The following is a 23958-nucleotide window of genomic DNA, read 5'->3' as shown; positions in this document are numbered from 1 at the left end:
GGAGGAAGTAATTCTGAGCAGAATGTTGTAGAAATATGGATGACAAAGGCCATTCTGATGACAGAAATGAGGGGTGTGTTATTGGAAAGGAGGCAAGGGGGACCCTTTTTATAAACTAGCAAAGAATGTGGCTCGAGCGTGTTCAGACTCTGGTGTTTTGTGGAAGGTAGAACGTGAGAGCAACGGTATTTAGCCAAGGAGAGCTCTGAGCAAGTGTGGAAGGACCAGCCTGGCTCCTCCCAGGAAATGGAAACGCAAGAGGAGAGAAGAGCCTGGAGGCTGGCCTTGCACGGAGCACACAGGAAGCAGACCTTAAAGATCTGGACATTCCCAGCCTAGCCTACTGCAGAAACAGAGCACTCAGGGTGCGGCTGAGTGACCTACGATACGGTTAGGACAAGTCAGACCCTCCAGGAAGCCGAATGCTGTTCCCCAGGACAATGGGGGGATGGCCCAGGAGGCGACTCAGAGACCAGGGCCGCCACTCCCATCACAAGAGTGTGAGGGCAAGGGGCTTCCCTGGTGGCGCAGTGGTTAAGAATCCGCCTGCCAACGCAGGGCACGCGAGTTCGAGCCCTGGTCCGGGAAGATCCCACATGCCGCGGAGCAACTAAGCCCGTGCACCACAGCTACACAGCCTGCGTTCTAGAGCCCGCGAGCCACAGCTACTGAGCCCACGTGCCACAACTACCGAAGCCCGCGTGCCTAGAGCCCGTGCTCCACAACAAGAGAAGCCACCGCAATGAGAAGCCCACGCCCCGCAACTAAGAGCAGCCCCCGCTCGCCGCAACTAGAGAAAGCCCGCGCGCAGCAACGAAGACCCAACGCAGCCAAAAATAAATAAATAAGTAAATAAATTTAAAACAAATAAATAAAAGAACTAATAACGTTTTTAAAAAAAAGACTTCCATTTTTAAAAACAAGTGCGCGGGCCACCCCCACCCCAGGGTTCCGGTGAGGGGGCCCCCAGGAGCCGCCCCCCCACGGTGGGGCCAGAGGGCCGAGGACTGGTCTCGAGGTTTGTGGTCTAGTGGAACTTGCCCCATTCGGTCTGGGAATTACTTGGTTCTGCCACTCCTTTCTTCTTTCCTATTTCTCCCTATTGGAACGGGCACGTCTATCCTCTGTGTGTCCCACCTTTGTACCTTGGAAGCACAGAACACACATCATCCACAGATTCACAGCTGAAGAGGAATTTGCCTCAGGACGCCTCAGACCCGGGGTTTCTCCCACATCCAGTGTACGCGACACCGCATGAGACTTGAAGTCTCTGGAAGGAGAGTTAAGACTTTGGGGCTATGGGGTCGGAGTGAGTGAATTTTGCACTATTGACTGAAAGCTGTCCTCCCCACCCCTCAGTCATGTGTTAAAACCTGATCCCCAGGTGATGGTATTTGGAGGTGGGTCCTCTGGGAGGTGATCAGGTCAGGAGGGTGGAGCCCCCATGAGTGGGATTAGCGACCCCTGGAAACTCTCTCCAGCTCCTCCCGCCACGGGGTGGGGGGGAGGGGGACACAGTGAGAAGACGGCCGTCTGTGAGCCAGGCAGCAGGCCCTGCCCGACGGCAGCGAGCTTGGACCTGATCTTGGACTCCCAGCCCTCACCCCACTGCCTGCCTCCTGGGCAGAAGTCAGCTTTCTGGGTTTGACATGCACATTCCTCTGGCTGAGTTTCCCTCTCACTCTGTGACTTTCCAAGCTGGGAAAAGTTCTCAGCATGGTTTGGGGGCCTTGCTGAGCCCCTCAAATTCCAAGCCCACACGGTTCCCACCCCCAGATGTGGCAGCAGGATTGGGCTGGTCGGGTCACTCCGGGACAGCGGGTTCAGTCACAACGGATGCCAGGGAGGAAGCAGCCCCAGCACAGCAGGAAGCGGCCACTTTCTTCCCACCAGACCTCCTGCTAACTTGCGGTGGCTCCCATCAAGTCCCAGCCCAGCCCCACGGGGGTCCAGAGCAGGACAGGGCGCCAGAGGTCTGTTCTGACAGCTTTATTGACTGGTGCGGCATGAGCTTGAGTGGAGCCCGCGCTGCAGCCCGCGGTCCAGAGGGCAGCCCCGCTCCGTCCCTGGGGGGCAGCGGGGCCTGGCCCCTCCCCACCCTCCTGCTGCTTTGGACCTGGGGGCTTGGACGGGGTGGGTGGCGTGCCCAGAGAGGGGTCGCTGGAGAAGGCTGGGGGCAGGGGAAGGGTGTCCAGGTGAAGACAGGCTGCGCGTACCTCCCTCCACGTCTGAGGGTCAGGCAGGCGTGCTAAGGACAGAGCCGCAGCCTCAGGACCCGGGGCTGGGGTTTGGGCCTCTGACAGTGCAGCGATGCTGGAGTGTTTCATTAGGGTCCCCGTCCAACAGGGAGCACGAGCCTGGGGAGGCCAGACCACATCCTGACTCTGGGGCCCTTAGGCCTGGCTTGCTCTCCGCCCGAGTGGGGAGACACCTGCCCCCAGTCTCAAAGGCACCAGGCCGAGCGGGGCAGGCGGCCCCTGGGGTGTGCGCCTGCCTGTGTGTCCCCCAGGAACTCCCAAGCTGGGACTCCCAAGGCCGGCTCTGAGGGACTCCAGGGAGCCCCTCTCCCCGACAAGAAGCACAGCCTTTCCCACCCCACCCGGTCCCGCTCCCCGCCCGCCGGGCTCCGCTGATGACGGACATGCAGCTACGAGGCTGAGGACAGGGGTCTGCGGGGTGGGGCAGGGCCGGGAGAGACCCAGAACCCCAAGGCCTCCTGCTAGTGATGGGTGGCAGGTCCCAGGCGGAGGGAGCACCTTGGAGGGGTGCGGCCTCCGGCAGACGCCCGAAGCAAAGGGAGCCAGACACCCCAGTTCAAGTCCTTAGTGACGCGTGCAGGGCTGAAGGGAGGACGAGTCGTGGAGGTCGTGAGGCTGCCAGGAAGGGGTGGTGATGAGAAGCACAGGCGTGGGCTCGCGACAGGCAGGCTCATTCAGAGTGGACCAGAGCCCCGGCTCCCTGCCCAAAGCCGAAGCCCTTGGGCCCGAAGTTTTTGGCATAGCATCCTGCAGAGAGAGCAGACGGGTGAGAACGCCCCGGCCACACCTCCCGGCCCTCCACAACCGCAGCGCCTGGCCGGGCCCCTGGAGCAGCGAGGCCCACCAGCGCTGCCCCCTCCCTGTCAACTCCAACAGCGAGGAGGTCCCCGGCTCCACGGTGTGGCCATTCCCCTGTGTCTGAAATCCCGGGAGAAGCGTCATCTGCTGTCAGAGCTCTGGGCCGGGAGCCTGGAGCCCAGGCTCTGCCCCAGCCTGCCCCGATCTGCCCGTGACTCTGGCCAAGTCACTTCCTCCCCCAGGCTCCCCCTCAGCGCTAACGGGAAAGTGTCGCACTAGACGCTCTGGAACGGACTCCGAGGCCCGGAAGGGGCCGACATCTAGCAAGGCCTTCGGCCCTCTGCCCCTCAGACCCCCAGGAAGGGAAGACGTGGGGGAGGGGCCACCCACCTTTGCAGTAAATCTCGCCATCCTTGTCGGCCAGGGTGGTGGACTCGAGGCCTTTGCCACACTTAGCGCACCGGAAGCAGGACTTATGCCAGGACTGGGGAGGGAAGGAAGCAGTTAGTACTGATCCCAGCCATTCCCCTAGACGTGATGAAAGCACTCGTGAAGGCCGACCAGTCCACTGCTGGAGGGACCCTAACCCCACCTCCTGGAGAAAGTGCTGGGTGGGCAGGGGCAGCAGGCCAGGGGTGGGACCACCACCAAGGCAGCCGCTCTCCAGCTCCCACGGTCAGGGCCGGCCCAGCCTCATCCGGACCATCCTGCCCGGGACCACTGGAGCAGGCGAGGGCTCCGGACCCGCCCTGGCATCACCTCCAGGTGCACGGCCTCCTCACCCCTCACGGGGAGACCGCTGCCGCCCTCGCAGCCGGATGTGAGGACCAGACAGATGCAGCCTGGCCACAGGGCGGGCTTTCATGATCCGCCAGGCCTCTGGATCCTCGAACAGGTGCCTGGTTTGGCCAAAGGCCGTCACCGCGGCAGGAGGGGTGGCGCAGCGGGGCAGGGGCCTGGCACAGAGGAGGCGCCCGGCACCACTGGAAGGAGAAAGGGTCCACGAGCTACGCTGAACCCGCAGGGAAAGGCCAAGGAGCCTCGTTCCCTGGGGGCCACAGAAGCCCCTCGTGCTGCTACGAGGAGCTCAGAGGCAGCACAGCCAGCAGCCTCCCCAGGGAAGGTGGCCTGGGGCTGCACCCCTGGCGGGGGCCTGCCAAGCCCGGATCAGCTGTCAGCTCCGGCAGCACAGCCAAGCGGGCTGACAGCTCTGCAGAACCGGGAAAGCCAGAGGCCAGCAGCAGCAGACGGGACAAAACAAGGCCTTTTAAGGGCAAAGAGACTCCCTCGAACGGCTGCCCGTGCCTGGGGTGGAGATGAGAAAGGAAACTGCCTGCCCTCGGGCTTCCTGACGGCCAGACCCGCGCATGTTGTCTCCTGCCTCCAGACCCTGGCGCCCCCAGCCCCCCAGCAGGCACCAGTGCTGGGTCTAGACTTGTCCTACGCGTGAGTTCCCCGTCCACCCGCCCCCCCCCCCGGCCCCTCCTCAAGGTTGAACAGCCTTGGAGGCCAAGACGCAGGTCCAGAGAAGCTGCAGACAGGCTCCAGGCCCCGTGGCCGCACAGCTGACCGTGTGAGCCCAGCCGAGCCTCGTGTGAAGGTCCAGAAACCCGCTCTGGGCACCCATCCTGAATATGTCCCTTCAGTGGTCCCCGACTGCTGGTCCCAGGCTGCAAATCCCGACCCCTGCCCACAGCCTCTCTGAGGGAGGGGACCCCACTGTGCTTCGGTGACCTGGGCGGCTACTATCGGAATACCGAGGGGGAAGGGCAGGCGAGGCAGTTAGAAAAGATCGCCTCCCAGGAGGCCGTGACAGGCCTGAACCTTGGGAAGCTCCGCCCTGCGGGGACATGGGTGGGTTTCTGAGTCCACATCCTCTGACACAGGATGTACGTGGATTTTCAAGTGGTTCTTAACATTTCTGGGTCACAAATCTTCTTGAAAATCTGACGCACGCTGTGGATCGCCTTCCCAGGGAGAGACAGGATCCCACAAACGTTTGCATGTTCTTTTCAGGGCTTGTGTCCACGCACCCTGAGAGGTCTGCGGCCCCTGATTCTAGAGAGACCCATAGATTGGCAGCTCCCTAGGAAGTGCCCGTAGGCGCTTAAAAATCATTTCCACCAGGGGTGAGGCTGTTACGCTCGAGCGGGGAGGGATTCAGCCCCCTGGAGACCAGAAGCCACAGGGGACAAGCAACACGGGGACAAAGGTTTCCCCTTCACGGTGGGCTTTGAAACGAAGGGAGGGAGTTGCAGCCCACGGCTCGGGCTGGCTGAGCAAAGCTAGGGTCGCACTCGCAGAGCTCCGGAAGCCATGCTTCAGGAAGGGGCTTGGCCGGCCCGCGTCCCCACACCCACCCTGGCCCAGCAGCCTCCTTACCTTCCCAGCACCAATCACCTTCTCGGCGGCGTAGACAGCCTGGCTGCACCGCGGGCAGCGCTCAGAGCCACCAATCTTCTGGGCGAACTTGGCCGCATTGGGGTTGGTGGTGGGCCTGTGGCTGGGGCCCCTGCGTGGGGAAGGACGTGCGGTGACATGACATACAGGCAGCAGTACAGGTGGGGGTCTGGCACCGTGTGGGTACCACCCCGCCTCCACCTGGCCCAGCCTGTTACAAGGCCGCGGCTGCCAGGTCCTGTGGGGTCACCTCCCACTTTACAGATGGACACACCAAGGGCGGGCACAGTGTTACTCTCGCCGGCACGTGAGACTTTGCTCAGCCCCCCAGCTGAAACACTGGAGTCCCAGAACACCTCGTTTGCTAGGAATTGCCCTCCTCTGTCCCCGACTCCTTCGGCCTGCCGATTGTAAGAGTCTTTCCAGGAGAAATCTGTGGACCAGTCACCCCCACTGGGGCAGTGACCTTGGCCGAAATGTGGGAACTCATCCATCACTTCCGTGCATCCCCCCCACCCCCAGGGCCAAGGAGCTGGCAGGCTGGCCGCCAGCACCTCCACTCACAGCAGGTCAGTGGTCAGTGGGTGCTGGGGACCTAGTGACACCCCGTGATTCCGGGGAAGGGAACTGACGCCCCCGTGAGCAGGGGTGCAAGCTGGTCTGGCTCGGACACTCACTGCCTGTAGGGGCCCCCAGCAAGTCACCGAGACTGGCTGGGTTTCCTCATCTGTGGAAAGAAGAGACGGGACCCAGGAATTCCTAGGGCCCCTCCCAGCTCTGACGCCCATGAAAATATGGGCTGAGGCTCCGCCGTATAGGGAAGAGCCTGGCCTGCTTCATTCCCTGCTGGACCCCCGCTCCTCTGCCTGGCCTGACACACAGTAGGTGCTTCTCCACCTGGGAGGGGCGTACTCACTCCTCATGCTTGATGCCGAGCGACTCCCCCTTGTCCGTGCTCAGCGTGCCCGCGCCCTGCCCGTAGCCGTAGCCCTTGGGCCCGTACTTCTTGCCATAGCAGGATTTGCAGTAAATCTCCTCGCCGTGCACGGCCACAGTGGTGCTGTCCAGATTCTTCTTGCAGACCACTGCAGAGGAAAGAGGGTACGGGGAGTCGGTTCGCTGCAAGCACCCCGAGAGCCGACGCTCTCTGGGACTCCGCACACGTAATATCCCGATCTTTCAGAAGCCTGGTGACAGGGGTCAGGATGGCCAGGGAGCTGGGAGGAGAGAGGAGGGGGTCTAAGGATGCTGGCCGAGCCGCCCCCCACCAGGAACCGCATGGGCCTTCCTTGGTCCTCGGCACCCTCAGAAGTCCCCGGGTTCAGTAGCCGAGAGCCTAGACTGACCCCAAGCCCCAGGAAGCCTGCTGGACCTTCACTCTGCTCTTGACAGAGCGATCACGTGTCCTGACAGAAGAGGAAAAAAAGAAAGGAAGGAAGGCGGGGCTTTCCTGCCTCCTGCCTCCAGCGACGGGATCCAGAAGGGACACCCCTACAGTCTTGGGGGCAGGGCTGCGGGGAAGTGATGCTCCCCGAGGGGAAGGGCCGTATTTATTAAGCCCCCTGCATGGCAGGCTTTGAAATGAGATGCAGGATGTGCTCAATGCGACAGCAAGATCTGCAATTTCTAATCTCCGGATCACTTTGCCACGGGAGGGACTGAGGTCAGATGCTGGGAAGAACTTCCTGACTCCAAGGTTAAGAGACTGGAATGGGATAAACTGGAAAGCCTGCGGGCCGCCTGTATCTTCCTGTGGCTCTCAGAGCAGGGCTGTGTCCAGCGACCCAGAGTAAAACAGTCCGGAGCCCAGGGTCATGGAGAGTCAGCTGCCTAGAGCCCAATCTCTCTCCCTGCCCCTTCCCAGCCCTCGTGTCCCCTGGTAGATGCGGATGACAGCCTTCCCCCAAAAGGTGGCTGTGAGAATTAAATGAGCTCTCACCCGGGGAGTACTTAGCACAGTACCCTGTGCACAGTAGGGCATCATAAACGTCCACTGCTCCTATAGTGTGATACAGAGTTAGTGCCGTGGGAACACAAGGCGGGGGGCCAGGCCTCCAAATATCATCGGCTTCCAACCCCCAAGTCCTTCTCTCAAGAGACCCGACTTCCCCTGCTTCTTTAGGTCTCGGCCTATGATTCTAATTGGGTCCCACGAAGGCCCTCAGATTTGGGATTCAGTCTGTCCACCTGGACCACATCCTCAAACACGTGCTTCTGAAGATGGATTCCCGGGAAGCCCTGGAGGAGCCGGCCTCTCCTCCCTGCAGAGGCACTCCGCTCAGCTCTGGCCAGCTTGCCATCCCCTCGCCTTCAGATCCCCCCCCCCCCCGCTGTGTGGTTTATGGGACCTTAGTTCCCTGACCAGGCACTGAACCTGAGCCCTTGGCAGTAAAGGCACCAAGTCCTAACCACTGGACCGCCAGGGAACTCCCAGCCATCCCCTTGCCTTTAAAGGCCGGCTCTCTGCCCCCAGGGCTCAGGTTTGAGATTTCAGACTAAATAAGGACCCTGTGGTCCTGCCCGAGATCCCCACGTCCTTACGGCACTCGGGGGACCCAAATATGGATCTTCCCACCGCCTCCCTAGGGTTTGGCTCCCGGGAACAGCAGGGGGTGGGGCTCCAACATTCCTTCTCGGGTGGGAAGTTGGCCTGGAATTGCTTCCCAAAAGACCTGAGCGGACCTGGAAATTCCAACACCAGAGGGGAGGCAGCAAGTGAGACAGAAGGGCGAGAGGAACGGAGGTCTCCTCAGAGCGACCTTGCCAGCAGGAGACCCAGGGGCTCAGCCCAGAGGAGACTCCAGGGTCTACGACTGAGCCCTCCAGACGGCTCCCTACCTGAGCCCCAGCCTCTATAGGGGGACACCCCGACCTCGCTGCCGCTTCCGCTCTGCCTCGTTGTCCCAGAGGCCCTGGCCTCTGGCCTCCACCCCGGTCCAGTCTGGGCACCTGCAGACTCCTCCAGAAACTCCACTAAGGGGAATTCTGAAGGAAGGCCTGAATCAATTTCTACCAAACCATGTTAAGCAAAAACCAAACAGAAAAACTTAAGTACGGGTTGGTTGTGTGCATTTGCTGGGAAAATGTACTCCAGACGCCACAGGGCAGAGGCAGCCCCAGGTGAGAGGCCAGGGCCCCCTCACCCCACCCCAAGACAGTAATTCTCTGTTTCTGGAAGGAAAACCAAGGCCCACAGAAAAGTTCCAGCTCATAGAACCAGCCGAAGCAGGGCCCGGCCGGAGCCCAGCCTGACCTTCAGGCCTGATTCTTCCCTGCCAGCCCAGAAGCCCTTTCGGGTGGGCCGGGCGAGGGACCACAGCCTGCGGGTGAGCGATGCTGGTGCTGGGGGCGTGCAGGGCTCTGAGAGTGCCCCGGTGCTCCGGGTTCTGGGGAGCAGCCCAGTTCCAGCAGCTGCCACCTCGGGGAGAGGCCAGACCTGCTCTGCTTTCCCACAGGGCTGACGTGCCCCAGGTGGGAGCCGTTACAGCTCGGAGAAGCAGCAGCCTCGGGGCAGGTCCCCGCAGAGCCGAGCCCTCTTGCCTGCGGATGCCTGCGGATGGGGACTGGCGGCCCCTCCTCAGACCACCAGGCTGTACCCTGTGCGCCGAGCCCAGGGAGGAGGCTGCTCTCCCCAGCCGTCTAGGGCAGCGTCCTGCGTAGCCCAGGCCCCAGGAAAGGGATCGTGGATGCCAACCTGAGTAGGAACCAGAGGCAAGCACCAGGACGGTCAGAGGACCTTCTCTCGGGGACTCACCCAGGCCTGGCCAGCAAGGGGCTGAGGTCCCTGATGCCACCCAGGCCCACACCCTGCTGGCCTTTCTCTGCCTCTGGAGTGAAGGTCCCCTGATTCTGAGGGTGATTCTGCATTCTTGATTCCAGCTGGACACTTAGGCCCACGGCACTGAAAAAGAAGTGACCCTCGTCCCACTCGTAAACACACCTGCACGCCCGATGCTGCTCTAGGCCCCGAGAATCAGCAGGTTGTGAAGATGCTCATACTGGGGACGTCCTCTAGCTCCAGTGCCCAGGAACTCGGCCGCAGCCGGAGACCCCAGAGACACGGGAGGCTGCCCTGTAGCTGCTACGGTAGTCCTGCAGCAGACCTCCCCGCCCCGCTCCCCAGCCTGACCTCCCACAACTGTCTCTGGTCCTCTGCACCCCACCCCTGCCCCAGGCCTGCCCGTTCCTTCCTGTACCACCCCCCGCGCCCCGCATTCCTGGCTTCCCTGGACCGCCCGGCCAGCGGCCACTCCTCCACAGGCAGGCCTGCAGGCCTCCCCGCCCGGCTGGCCCGTTTCAGTCCATGATTAAAGCAACATTTGAGGGCAGAGAGGGGTCCTTGGGGCCGGCAGTCTGGACCCTCTCCCAGGCCAGGGCCAAAGCCTCTTATTCCCTCTGAAAAAACTAAGCAGCTCACAAAGTCCTGAGTGCAGGGAATCGCTGATTACACGACGCCACCGGTGGCGGCCTCCTCCGGGCTGGACGCCAAAGGCCCCACCCAAGCTTGTTGGCCACCGGCGGCCCTCGATCAGTCTCTGCGGCCGGAGGGTGTGGCTGTGTTGGGCGGGGCTTCTGGCTGCTCCGCCCACAGCAGGTGGGATCTGATGCTCATCCAGGGAGCAGGCGGCCCTCGGCCTGTCTGGACCCTGCTCTGGACCACGAGCTCCTGGAAGCAAGGCGGCCAAGTTCTCCCGACTCTGCTCGTGTGAAGGCGGGGGCGCGGGCCCGATTCCCAGACCTCCCAGACAGGCTGAGATGTCAGCCGCTGTTGAGGGGTCCTTGAGCCACACCAGGGCCGTGTGTGTGTGTGTGTGTGTGTGTGTGTATGTGTGTGTGTTTGTGTGTGTGTGTATACGTGAGCATGTACACGTGTGTATGGGTGTGTGGGTATATGTGTGTGTGTGTGTGTGTGTGTTGGGGAGCTGCTATCATTTACTGAACACTCACAACTGCTCCAACTGCTTTGTTTGTTTTCCGAACCCCTTCCCTGTTCATTCTCATACCCCCATCCCCCCGCCGCCATGAGGTAGGTGTTGTTATCCCCCCTGTAACCTGCCCATCACCACGCAGAGAACAAAAACAGAATGCACATCCAAACCCTGACCAACTGGTTCTGAAACCTAGAGCTTAACCCCCCAATTCCCTGCCTCCCCCTCTGCCTGGGCTCAAGGAGAACGCAGGTCACCTCTTCTAACCCAGAACCTCGGCTCTGTCGCTATGAACCCCGTCACTCAGGAAAATGGGGAGGCTCCCTCCATCCGCCACTTCCTGGGCCGGGAGCTCTGAAAGGCTGCCCGGCCCAGCCCATGGCCAGTGCAGCACCACGGCCTCTGCATGCCCTGCGTCCCCCGGACCACCCGACAGCTCCCGGATGGATGGCGGCCACTGCCTGGCTTCCTGTTCATCCAGGTTGTGATTGCAGCAGCCGGTCTGGGTCCGGCTGTCAGGACCAAATTCCTCCAGCTCACCTTCCTCTTACCCCAGACTGTCAGGTGGGGATGGGAGGTGCAGGGAAAGGCCTCCGGGCTGCAGGGGTGGGGGTGCAGGGTGAGAGCCCAGCTCCAGGCGGGGATGGGAAGTGCGGGGAAAGGCCTCGGGCTGCAGGGGCGGGGGGTGGCGGGGGGTGGGGGGAGCCCAGCTCCTCCCTAGACGCAGCTTCCCCTGAGGCTGCTGCCTCTGCTGCCTTGACAAAATGTTTTTTTAATTGAAATATAGTTGCTGTACAGGATTATATAAGTTTCAAGCGTACACCATAGTGATTCACCACTTTTAAAAGTTATTCGCTTATAGCTGTTATAAAATACTGGCTCTATTCCCTGTGCTGTATAATACATCCTTGTGGCTTATTTTTTTTATACATCGTAGTTTGGACCTCATAATCCCCTTCCCCTCTCTTGCCCTCCCCCTCCCCACTAGTTTGTCCTCTGCATCTGTGATTCCTGTTGCCATTTAACAAGGGGTAATCTGGGTCCAAAGCCTGATGAAACTTTGGGCTAAAAGTATCTTCCGCTTAAATGCCAGGATTGTGGCAGGGAGAGAAAGAAGAGAGAGCGGGAAGTTTCCCCCGCCGAGTCTTCCCTGCTCGGCACTCAGCCCCTGTGCCTCCACCACCCTCAGCCCCTGCGCCTCCGCCACCCCTCCGGCTCAGGCCAGCTCACGCCCTCCCCTTAGAAAACAGCTTCTGAGGAACAAAGAGGCCCTGAAGTGCTTCCCCGCCCAGCTGCGTGCCAGCCAAATGTCGAGCTGTTTACCTCCCGTGGGGCCAGTTCCCGGGGTGTTGACTGCCCCATCCGGTCCCCATGGCAACAGCAGGGCCTGGGAGGGGTGCGTACTCACTGCACAGGAAGCAGGATTTGTGGAAGCTGCTGCCTTCGCACTGAACCTCTTCAGCGAAGTACACCGTCTTCTGGCACACCCCACACTTCTTACCTCCTCCCCAGTTCGGCATTCTGAAAGTGGACGCGGAAACGGGAATTAATTCCCCCGGGGAGATGGAGACACAGATGGCCCACAACAGAAAGGCCAGGGACAGAGGTCGAGGGGGGAGCTGGGGGGGCAGAACGGCAACCTGGGGGCTTCCCACCCCAGAGCCCACAGGTAATCGCTGAGCAACCGGTGTGTTTTCAGCCCCGTGCCCGGCATTCTAAAGGATACACAACAAGCACAAGATACAGGCCATAACGGCAGTAACAACGAACCATCTGCTACGTGCGTCCGCAGGGATGAATCTCACAAAGATGAATTTGGAGCAAAAGAAGCAGATAAGCTAGAACTCATAAAACACAAATTATCTGTGTCAGGCCTGCAAGCAGGCAAAATTCTATCGTCAAGGGAGGGACCCATGGGTGGGAGAGTTATAAAGAAAAGCAAGGCAATGAGTATCACAAACTACTGTCTTAGATTCGTTACCTCAAAGAGAGAAAACGGGGGCCACCAAGGGGTCTGCTAAGGCACCAGCCACGTGTGGTTATCACACAGAGGCTCCCTTTGTAATTATTCTTTGAACCACACATATGCAGGTTTTATGCACTCTTTTGTATATAAGATACAACTCACAAATAAAACCATTCTTTTTTAAACCAGGAGGTAGGCACATAGGGCCCAGTTACGAGTCCATTAGAATGGGGGAGGTGGGGGCCTTTTGCAAAATCAGATTTTCCAGCGCCAACTCTGACCCGATGAATCATGACCTCTGAGGATGAGGTACAAAAACGTGAATTTTTATTTTTTTTTTTTTTTGCGGTACGCGGGCCTGTCACTGTTGTGGCCTCTCCCGCTGCGGAGCACAGGCTCCGGACGCGCAGGCCCAGCGGCCATGGCTCACGGGCCCAGCCGCTCCACGGCATGTGGGATCTTCCCGGACCGGGGCACGAACCCGTGTCCCCTGCATCGGCAGGCGGACTCTCAACCACTGCGCCACCAGGGAAGCCCCAAGAACGTGAATTTTTAACAAGCACCCAGGTGAGTCCGAAGGAGGCGGCCTGGGACAACATTGCGATGCTCTAGGTATTGGTTCTGAGCTGGGGTCCTGATGCCAGATGGGTTTGGTCCAGTCCTGACCCTGCCACTCACTGGCTGTGTGTACCTTGAACAAGGTAGCTGGTCTTTCTAAACCTTGATTTCCACATCTGTAAAACGGGGATAAAAGCAAAAGCTACCTCACAGATCATTTCCGGGGATGCAGTGAGACACGGCGCGTCAAAGGCGCGTCAGTGCCTGGCACGTGCTGAGTGTGCGGTGACGATTATTAGTGCAGGAATCCAAGGCACAGGGGAGGCGACCCCGCAGGTCAGAGCCCGAGCGGCAGACACAGATGCCCGCAGAGCCCGAGATCAGGGAAGGCCCATCTCAACCACTCTCAACAGATGCCTGGCTGCCGAGGGACGGCGACCCTTCCAGTTCTTTGGACAGAAGCGCACGGGGCTGGGGTGGGGGGGCTCTATGGGGGGCGATGGCGACTGCGGGTACAAGATGGGTGATGGGGACAAAACTTGCCATCCCGAAACGTCTCTCTGTCTTGCAGATTATTTCAAGCCGAAAACAATCAAGGCCCAACAGACTCAGGAAGAAACTGACCTTCCTCCAACTGCCTAAAAGAATTTCGATAGAGGGCCTGTTCCCCAGAGCTATCACCAGAGATCTCTGCAAAGAACACGGGCCAGGTGTGCTGGGAGGGTCGGCAGGGCCTGGAGACCAGAGTCCGCTCTGTCCCATCGTGTCTGCTGGCTCAGCAAACACTCGCTCACCGAGCATTTGCTTTTCCATCTCCAGGTAAATCGCCTTCCACGACCCCCAACTTCCTCTTTTGTCTTTAGCGGAAGATGATATTTAAGGGGAGGGTTTCAGCCACTTTGGGGAGTTACTCAGGTTTCCTGGGTCTCTCCCATGTAGACATGTTCTTGAACTTTGATTTTCTCCTGTTCATCTGTCTCGTGTCAATTTAATTTTTTTCCAGTCAGAAGAAGCTCGAAGGGTGGAGGAAAATTTCTCCCCCCCCCCCGCCCCACCGGACAGTGGACACAGGCCTCCGCTCAAGAAGAAGGTCCAGTCGAGGTTCACTACCAAGTCCCCTGCACACACGTGTTTGTACAGGTGTGTGCACCTGACACACAGGTGTTCATACAGGTGTTCAATAAATCGGCTCCCCTAATACTGAGAGCCACAGCTGGTCCATGCCCTCCATCCAGCTCTGCAGAGCCCGAGGCCCTCACAATGCTCCGTGGGTACGTGAGGGACGAGAGCAGGCTCCACGTGGGGAAGGGGTGTTGGTGACGCCAGCTTCCGAGGACCCAGGCTGGAATATTTTCGGAACCGTGGGAATCTCCAGCAAGGCTTTGCCGGAGTGGACCAGTGAGTCTCTCTTCACTGCCTCTGCTCTGTCCTCCCGTGTCCTGAAAGCTGGGGTTCCTCTGGCCCCACCCTGGTCCCTCTCTCCCCCCACGTCTCCTTTGGTCCCACTGCACCCGAGGTCACCCCTGCCAAGGACTTCCATTCATCGCTGACCTTGACCTCTGCCCCGAGCCCAGGCTCGTACACCCGGTTCCACGGGAGAACCTCCACCTGGATGGTCCATGAGCACCTCGATTTCAACACGAGCCACCTGAACTCATTACCCTTCCTCTCTAACTTGTTCTTTTTCCTGACTTGTCCGTTTTTTGCTGCTGGAACCCCAGCCATTCTCTCCAGCACTGAGGAATCTTATCCCAAACCCTAGAACGGGGAGCAGTTCTCCTCTCCCGGCCGCACCTGCTCTGTGCCCCCTTCACCTGCTCACCCCAAACCCTGACAGCCCTGCCTCTCCGGGCCTCTCCCCACTCACCTTCACTCAGCTGGCCCACGGCCCCCTGGGAGGGAGCACCACGCTCCAGTCCCCTTCTGCTCGGGAGCCGCCCTGCTTTGCAGCCAGCGCGCACGGCCTGGACCCAAGCTGACCAGCCCGGGTTACCGGCTGGGGATGGGCCAGCTATGCATTTCAGGCCAAGGAGACAGAGGGGAGTCCTGGGGACTCCGGAGAAGAAAACATCCTGATCTTCAGAGAGAATGTCCTGGAAGCAAGCCCCCTTCCCCTGAGTGAGAAGGGGGAGCAATGGGCTCCGGGGCTGTGGTTCCAAGGGGGACCAGCCGTCCCGGGAGGAAGCTGACAGCAGGGAAGGGAGCCGCCCTGACATCACTGAGCCACAGAACAAGGCCAGACACCACGCTGACTAGTCTCCGGATTCTCCAGTTAAACAAACTAAGAAGCTCCCCTGCCGTTTAAGCCAGTTACCCTACACCTGAATGCATCCCCAGAGAGGACAATTCCGGCCACCCTGCTTCTGGAATCCCCTTCCTAGCCACCCCCCGCCCCCCACCCCACACCTTCTTGGCACAGAAGGGGACGCTCACTCCTCACCCAGAGAGCCTCCCCGAGTACCTTCCCAGCTCTGTCTCCTGCTATACCGCCCGCCCCTCACACATCCTCAGGGTTGGTGATTTAATTGCCCCAGCCTGGGGCAAGGCATGTGGAAGCCCTCTGGGCAGGGCGGAGGCCCACCGTCCTCACCCACATGGGTCTGGACTGGCCGTTGACCTGCACAGGGCCAGCCTTCCCCTCCGGGCTCTGCACCGTCCACAGCTCATCAGGCTTCCGCACATCCCACACCCCCAGAGGACAGGATCGCTCGAGCTCCTGGAGCCGCAGGGCCGGCCCCATCCCAGGCCTCTGAGGCCCCGCCATTCCTCTGGCCCCTCTGCCCTGCTGAGCCAGAGCTGGGCGCTGCAAACCAGGAAGGACAGTCGGGTGGGAGAAGCAAGGTCGGTACTGCCCGCCTAACCGTCCCCCACGCCGCCCTCGCTGCAGAGCCCCGTTCTAATCAGGCAGGCACGGCTGCACCGAGTGACCCCAGGGAGGTGCTCGGGGCAGAGCCCACACCCCCGAGCCACCTGGCGACTCCAGTCCCTGCGGGGCGGTGCCGGGACGGCCACTGGGCAGGGAGCCCTGGGAGAGGTTCTGGTTCACGCGGAGCCATGCGGCTTCTCCGACGAGGTGACTAGACGCGACCCCTAAACCCCTGCCCGCGGCACCCGGCAGAGAGCCTGCCCTGAGTCTGCTGACCTACTGTGTGCCGGGCAGTCTGCAAACACCATCCACTTCTCCTGGTGACCTGGGGCTGGGGACACGCCCGTGACACACATGAAGACACAGGGCTGGGGAGGCCAGGCCAGCCCCCTGCGGTCACCAGGCTGTAGGAAGCAGAACTGGGACCCAGCTGGGTCCAGCCACCCAGTCACTGTGCTGGTACCATCGTATTCAGGGGGCTGCACTCGGGGGGCGTCCAGGACGCCCGGGCTCCATCCTCACCTTGCTTTCCACCCCCTGAACCCACAGGGGACGTCCTCCAGCCCCTAGGGAGGCTCCTCCCTAAGGGAGGAGGCTTCCCCGACCACGTGGTGGGGAGCTGTTCCCAGCAGTGTTTTGTTCCCGACACAAAAGCCCTTCTCCCTCGTGGAGACCCACATATCCAACAGGCCGCCCTTGTTCTCCCTGGCTCCGGGTCAGGGGCCCACAGCCAGCAGGGCCCAGGGAACCAGGGGCAGGGCAGGATGGGCGAAATCTGCCTGGGGCGCCTCCCGGCTGGGCCACTCCTCAGCCAGGCCACTTGGTGGGGGTCCCCTTCGGGAGCCCAGAGAAGGGACAGGGCCCGGCGCCTTGGACAGGTTCCCCTCCCCCCACCCACGTGAGGACCCCTCTGAGGGATCTGCGGGTGGGCGGGGGGAGTCTCAGCTGGGGGAGCCCCGGCCGCCTCCTTCCCACCAGCCCCGTCTTCTCATCAGCCGGACTCCGCGGACAGGAGGCCCAACTGCCTTAAAAGGAAACTGTTTCTCAGACCTTCTGGAGCTCCTATAGGGATGCCCAGCTCCTTCTCAGCTGCCTGCTCAGTTCTGAGGACAGAGGCCCTGCAGCCGACGGGGAGGAGAGATGTTCTCTGGGTCAGAGTTCAGGCGGCTCAGTTCAGAGGTCAGGAGAAAGGGACCTGGATTCATCCCTTCCCAGCTGAACGATCAAGCGACTTTCCTGTCTGAGCTTTGATGTGGTTGTCTCTAAATCGGACCATCCACTGACCCCTTAAGTTGTTCTGAGGATCAGGAAAGAAATTATCAAGCGATGCCCCAGGGCCTGGTGTGCTGCAAGGGCGCCCTCCTGGCGACCACCCGCAGGGCGGGCCCAGGCGAGGGCCGGATGTCCGCTCCCCTCCCCAGCCAGGCCGCATCTGGGAGCAGCAAGGCCTGAGAAGTAGCAACGCCAGACAGGGACCCGGAATCCCTGACTTAGGGACGAGTGCCCTGCCCTTCCTTGGGGTGTAGTCACCCCCGCACCCCAGATGCAAGCAGAGACTTGTCTTAACTCTTTTGTCTTCTGCTCTGGGGGACCAAGAAGCTTTGCTGTCCCTGTGATCACATCAGCCACTCTGGGTTTGCAGTGGGTTCCTCCAGAGAGCTCTGGTTCCTCCCACTTCACATGTCGACAATCTCGACAGACAACCAGCCTTCAATTTTCTGCTGAATGGCTGGAAGTACCCGGGAAGCTCTTTGCCGGAAATGTCAGGATCCAGGGCCGGTCGGAAGCGAGAAGCCCAGGACTGAACTCTTCCGACGAGTGACAGGCTCGGCGTGCTGCCCCCTCCTTCCTGGGCAGCCGTCTCATCAGATCCTCTGTCTCAAGAGCAGAGACCCAAGACGGGGCTCGCAGGGCAGCAGAGGGAGAAGCGGACACAGGGCAAGACTCCCACGTGCACCCCACATCTTGTGAAAGTCGGCCTGAGGCGACGGCCCGGTGTGGTCAGGTTTCAGGTTTCAGAAGCCATCTCAGAGACGCTGCGCCCTTCACCGCGGGCTCCCAGCGTCTGAGGGAAGGCCTCCTCTCCTCAGATCAGCGGTTTGACTCGACAATCCATGCCATGGCTTCATTTCCCCAGTGGAAAATCCCCACCTCTCCCGTTCCAAATCCTCTTGCCCCCCAGGGCCAAAGGGTGACCTCTGGGCACAGAGTTGAGGTCCCCACCCACGCAGTCAGGTGCCTGCCTACTTAGAATCACCTGGCTGTGTGGTACCCAGCCAGGTACACAGGGGAGCTGTCACCCTTTCCACCTCGCTGTTCGGCCCCTTCCTCCCCGCACCGACGTCAGGAGGGAGCCAAGGCAGGGGGTGGGGGCACCCCGCCGCTCAGGGTTCAGAGCCCAGGTCTTAGAGGTACCATCTGAGAGCCTGGCAAACAGTCCTGCCTTGAAAGGAACGGTCACTGCTGGGGCGACGAAGGGCCAACATGCGATACAAGCCCGGCCTGAGCTCCACGGGACTTCTTGGGGACCCTGCACGTGACTCAGCCTCTGGGAGAAGCCGGCCGGCACCGCTGCGCTGTGATCCCTCCAGACCCCACGGTTCCCAAAACTCGACAGTCACCTGGCTCCCTCTCCCCCTCCCTCTCTGAGTTCTGTCTTTTCAAGTCCAGGCCCCGAGGCCCTCGTGGGGCAGTGGGCTGGGCTGGCGCGTGCCCCCCAGCGCCTCGTATAACAGAGCGTTCCACCCCCGGGGTTCAGAAGTCCAAAGGTCAACCAAGGTAGAAATGGGGGTCTAGAATTCATTTTAAGTATTTCCAGACCGTCACAGGAAGTCCTATATCATAACAAGGTCTCACAGGCTGACCAACAGGTAAGTGTCTTTGCTTTTATCTGGAACGATGTCACCTTAGTAACAACTGGTTACCCATGCTGGAAAGGTCTGAACGATCTTCCTGGATTCAGTTTTAAAAAGCAAAACCAAAACCCACGAGCCCTTAGACCTCATAAAACAGGCTGTTTGCAACTGACGTCTCGGGAAGCCCCTGCCCCCGCGGCTCCTGTATAGACAGCCGGGGGGCACTGCAGAGGAGGGTGTGCTTGCCGGGTTGGTGGGTGGGGTGGGGGCTGAGCCTGTGATCCACTGTCGCTGCAGGAATCAGACAGTGCCTCCCGGCCCCTGGGAAGAGGTGGAAATGCTAGCTGCCTCGGTGTTTACACTCCTTACCATACATGGGAATCACTCAGTGTTGACGTCAGACAAATTCCTGGGTAGCTGCGTAGTGCGGCCCCATCACCACCACAGAAATTCCTGCCCACAGGAAACCGCAGCACAGCTGCTCCAGCAGGTACCCAGCACCTCCCCGACTCACCCCCAGCTCGTGTGTGTGTGTGTGTGTGTGTGTGTGTGTGTGTGTGTGTGTGTGTGTGTGTGTGTGTGTGTGTGTGTGTGTGTGTGTGTGTCTTTTCCTCAAGCAGGCTCTTTCCCAGGCTTCCTTTCTTTCCTGCACACCCGGCACCAAAATTCAAACACGCATCAGACCTGGTGAAAACGTATCACCTGGGACCCAGGCCCCGACTTCCAGAAGGGCCCCCTCCTCCTCTCCATCCATGCGGCAAAGGGAAGACCTAGGGGTCGTGCGTTCTAACGGGACTCCATCCTCGTTCACTCTGCGAAGCCACATCTTCCTTAAGTAGTTTATGAGCCACCATAAAGCTCTTTGTAACGCGAATGACTGGGCGTGGGTTTGCAAGGAGTCTGCCTGTGTCTGAATGGCAGCTGCAACCCCAAGCAAGTTACTCATCACCTCTGAGCCTCAGTTTCTTCGTCTGTAAAATGGGGAGCGTCCGCCCCACCTCACAGACTGTCCCAGATAACACACACAGGGCGGATACAGGCCAGTCCCTGGGGCCCAACAAGCACAGACATCTGCCTACTGTTCTCTCTGGGAAGGGCCAGCTCTGACGCTTGTCCAGTTCTTACTTGCCAGAACGCCCGCGTGGTGGCAACCGGTGACCTTTATTCTCACCAGCACCTCAAAATGTTTAATGCAGGATTCCTCTGTCCTCTTCAAGCCGACTTTTCACAATAAGCCAGCTTACAGAAATATCTAAATTCCAGCAGCTTCGCAGAAAAGCCTTCCCAGTTTGCCTTCCCACCAGGAGACCCAGAGTAAATAGAGACCGTCCCTCTCCTCCCTGACCTGGGCCTCAAGCCCACGCACAGGGGCACTGGCGAGCACCGGAGCGCCCGTTTGCAAGGTTCACACGTGTCCGGTAGGGCAGCTCCGCGAGCCGCCCACTCCTACCCGCTTCATTCACCAAATATTTACCGCTCGCCAACCAAGTGCTGACACTACGCTCCTGGCCAGGGAGGGCTCACCAGCTCACCAGCAGGCAAACGTTTGCCTTGAGAAAAGAAAACACCTGGGCTGGGAAGGCAAGTGCGGGACGGCCCAGAGGCAAAGGCCGTGGCCCTGCCGCGCTTCACGTTCTGTTAGCAGTGCCGCAGCACAGGCGCCGTCTCGCCTCTGCGTCCCTCACCCCTCAGACCCTCCACAGAGGCAGTGCGGCCCCTCCCCCTCCCTGGCCCACAGCACACCCTCTGCAGGATAAACTTCCTTCCCCGCCTGCCTGTCCCCGGCCCGGATTTCCTCCCCGCGGGACGGGGCCATTCCCTGGGAGGCTGTGGGCAGTACAGGGCTGGATCCAGCCACAAGGACAGTCTCTCTGGAGAGAGCCCGAGCCCCCCATGAGCAGCAGGAGGCTGCAAGTGAGAAGCAGCAGGGGCACAACACCCAGTGCCCAGATCCCACCCGGAGACACCCCAGCCTGCACGCTGAGCTGACAGAGGGGCGGCCAGCTCCCCCAGCCGCCTCAGCTTCTGGGGTGGCGGGGTGGGCAGGGGAAAGGCTGCGGCGAGGCCCAGGGACAAGGCAGTAGTTGGCCCCTCTGGGCTCCGGGCCTGTGTCGTGCCCTCTCCGTAGCGCCCCACAAAGAAGCTGAGCGTGAGAGGCGAAGCCCCCTGTCCACGGTCGTGTGAGCATTCAGGGTCAGTCAGGGCCAGGCTTTGCACGAGAGCCCGCTGGACCTCCCGGAGCCGCTGGGACGGGATCCCCAGGTGAAGCCCTCGCAGCTGGGAGGGGGCTGCCCACCCACCCGCGCCCAGGAGCAGGGGTGGTGGCCAGAGCCCAGGCCTCCGGGGAAGGGCTGAGCCCACGCACCCTCCCGCCTACACCCAGGTCTCGATTAGAGCACGACAAATGGGACAGGCGTTCGCAGGACATCCTGCGGCCTGTGAGGGCAGATCCGACGCCTGCCTCGAGGGGGCTTGCTGAGTAACATATTGCAGAGCGCTTCAAGTGTGCTGGTAGCAGCCCCTTCCTGCTCCCCGGCCCTCAGGGACTGAGGCCACCAAACACTGTGGCTTCCTTCAGGCTGGGGTGATGGTGCCCACGCAGCGCCAAGACAAGGGGCGAGGGGGGGCGTGAACGTGGCGGGGGGTGACCGGGGACGGCTGCCATCTGGTCCTTTCCTAAGGGTGAAACACCTGGGCTCGGGGCACAGCTGCCCCAGGCGGGCCCTGAACCTAGATGTTCCCCCACCCTGCCCTCGGCACGCTGTCCAGGGGGCAGGCGGGGGGTGGCACGGCCGCCCTCATCCCCAGCTGTACAATGAGCTCAGTGCGCGCGCAGAATCGCCGATTGTCCCGCCGCGGGACCTGCAGGTGGTGGGGAGACTGGCCGTCCCGGGTCAGGGGCACGTGGGGACCCTTTGTGTCCCGGGAGCCCGGGGTGGGGAGGAGTCCCGCGCCTCCCGGAAAGAGAACCAACCGCCGCCACTTCTCCCCGCTCCGCGGCCCGCGCCGGCCCTGGCCGCCCCTTTTCCTTGCGACCCTCCTCGCAGCTTCCCGGGCGGCGGCGGGGCCGGAAGGCCGGGGGCGCCCTGCGCGCGGCGGGGCCGGGGCGCACTCACCTGGCGGCGGCTGGGCGCGCGGCGGTTGGCGGACGGCGAGCGGGCGACCGGCACGGCAGCGCTCTGGAAGCGGGGCTGGGCGCGCCCGGCCCGCGCGGCGTTTTGTTCCGCTCGGGGAGGGCGTGTCCGGGCCACGCCAACCAGTGGGCTTTGCACACTGCACCACACCGGCGCCGATGTCACCGCACCGGCGCTGATGTCACGGCGCAGTCCCGCAGCGCGGCCCCCAGGCCCGAGGCGTCCCGGCTGCGCCCTGGGGACCCCCGGTGCGCCCCGCCGCGGGGGAAGCAGCGGCTCACACGTGCCCGGAACTTCTCAGGGCTTCCCGGCAGCCTAATACTAGGGTGGAGACACACGTGATCCAAGAGATAGGACTCCTGATAAACTTCTGACACAAGAGGAAGTGTGGGGGGACGGGAGGTGGTCTCGCGTTTGGTGTCCTGGTGGCAGGTGTGCCGGGGGCGCCGGGTAAGACAGGCCAAGCTCTGAGCCCGCCCCTTCCGTGTACTAGCTGGTCCCCGCCCCCAGGTCTCAGGTTCCGCATCTGTGAAGGGGGTATAATCCAGACGGAAGTGGGGTTTTTTTGGTGGGGGGGAGGCGAGGGGAACAGATTGTATAGGCCTAGTAAGCCTTCAGCAGTGCCCTTCCATGAGTGTAACCCCCCCAAACAGCTCTGTCCCCTCAGCTTGCCCCAATCTCCCCTGCTATCCGAAGAAGGAGCCCCCCCTCCGACCCCCAAACAGCAGCTCTGAGGAGTGGGCGCTTCAGCTGGGCTTTTGTCTGGGCCTCGCCACGCTGCCCAGGGGCAGCTGCGGGTGGGTGGGCTGCCCTCGCCACCTCCCAGCCCTTCCTGCAAGCCCGCTGCCGGCATCTCAGAGGGCGGAGAGGCTCACACCTCCTTCCTGGACGCAGGTACAGCTCAGAAACCCAGTGCTCTGGAGAGAGAAGGAGCTCCCGGGGGCGCCTGGTCAGGAGGGCCTGGTGGGGAGCAGAGAGCGCCAGGCTTTAAAGGAAGGTACCATCCTCTCCCCCCAAGGTCCTGCCCGCCCCAGTCAAGGCGCACTGCCCTCTGGGCCTTATGGGTCTGGACCCGGAGGATCATGAAAATCTGAGACACTGGTGCTCCCAGGACTGGGAGAGCCTTGGGAGACAAAGCACTTCCTTCTACTTTGCAGTTTTTGTAGCTTGTTCACTGCATTTCTAAGTCAAAAGGAAACTCCCTCTAGTTCTCCAGGTTGAATTACCCCATTTGCACTGAATGCAGATGCAGACGGAGCAGGGCCTACCCAGATCCTGGGTGTCCCTTTCGCTGTGATTGTGTCCGCTGTGCGCCTGTCTGTGTGTCACCCTCTGCTGCTCTCTTGGGCTCCAGCGTCTCTGTGAGAAGGAAGCGTCCTTCTGCCCAAGGCAGTGAACTGGGGGCAGGTCTGCTGGGCGGCTGGTCGCCCCTCCCCCAGGTCACCCACAGATGCAGCTGCCACGTCTTCCAGGCTGGACAGGTATCAAGGCCTCAGACCCTCACAGGCTTCATTTAAAGCCCCAGGTGGCTGAACCAACTCTTCCAGGAGTAAAGTCGAGCATCTCATAAACCAGAAAATGGAGTATTATAGTTATCTAGGCTTTTCTTACTTTCTACCCTAAGAAACATGTTTCCTTGGGCCGGGCTGTCCAGACAAACAGGGTCCCCCAAGATTGGGAGCACCGACCAGGATTTCTCGCAGATTGGGTGGCCGTTCTCATCTGACCCAGCCAAGATGTAAGAGCAGAACCCAGGAGGATTCCCGGTCACCCCCGCGCCACGCGCGCGATAAATCAACAGGCCCGTGACGTTGCCGAACGACATTGGCGTCAGAGGCCACGGGCTCGCTGTGCAGAGGTGGTGGGCTCGCGGGTATCCCGTCTCCCTTCAGTTCCCTGGACCCCGGAGAGAGGAGCCTTGGAGTCTTGCCCAAGATTTTACAAAAAGGCAGACTCGTGCCTGTCCTTCTTTGGTCTGGGTTTGTCCTGTCTGGGCGATGGGGCTGCTGATGGATTTCCCCAGGGAGGACAGCCAACCTGTGCTGTGAAACATCCTTAGGGAAGGTCCAGGAAAAGGCAGTCACGCCTGGATTCTCCCGGAGGCTCTTGGAGCACCTCATAAACTGGTGGCTGTGTCCTGAGCCCTGACTCCTGGGCGGCTGCTGAGTGGAGAGCACAGGGGTGTGTCCACACGA

General features: G+C 61.0%; 1 protein-coding gene across 1 annotated transcript; it reads right to left on the bottom strand.

Moving 5' to 3' along the window:
- Nucleotides 1-1974: 1974 nt before the first annotated feature.
- Nucleotides 1975-21962, bottom strand: CSRP1 (cysteine and glycine rich protein 1). The gene is made up of 6 exons (XM_030844395.3): nucleotides 21746-21962; nucleotides 11793-11905; nucleotides 6373-6541; nucleotides 5439-5568; nucleotides 3447-3540; nucleotides 1975-3005 (listed from the first exon to the last, which is right to left on the bottom strand). Exons 2-6 carry the CDS (start codon nucleotides 11902-11904, stop codon nucleotides 2929-2931), a joined length of 582 nt encoding a protein of 193 aa, XP_030700255.1. The 5' UTR covers nucleotide 11905; nucleotides 21746-21962; the 3' UTR covers nucleotides 1975-2928.
- Nucleotides 21963-23958: the final 1996 nt, after the last annotated feature.

Source organism: Globicephala melas, chromosome 1, assembly GCF_963455315.2.
Source record: "Globicephala melas chromosome 1, mGloMel1.2, whole genome shotgun sequence".
Classification (NCBI taxonomy): Eukaryota; Metazoa; Chordata; class Mammalia; order Artiodactyla; family Delphinidae; genus Globicephala; species Globicephala melas.
Note: the sequence above shows the minus strand (reverse complement) of the source record. Positions and strands in the feature narration are given on the sequence as shown.

Excerpts from the sequence above, each read along its gene's own strand:
- CSRP1 (XM_030844395.3), bottom strand. The coding sequence starts at position 11,904 with ATGCCGAACTGGGGAGGAGGTAAGAAGTGTGGGGTGTGCCAGAAGACG. Across the intron at positions 5,569-6,372 it reads CTCGGCATCAAGCATGAGGA|GGGCCCCAGCCACAGGCCCA; the intron begins GTGAGTACGCCC and ends TTCCCCACGCAG. Across the intron at positions 3,541-5,438 it reads AGGTGATTGGTGCTGGGAAG|TCCTGGCATAAGTCCTGCTT; the intron begins GTAAGGAGGCTG and ends TTCCCTCCCCAG.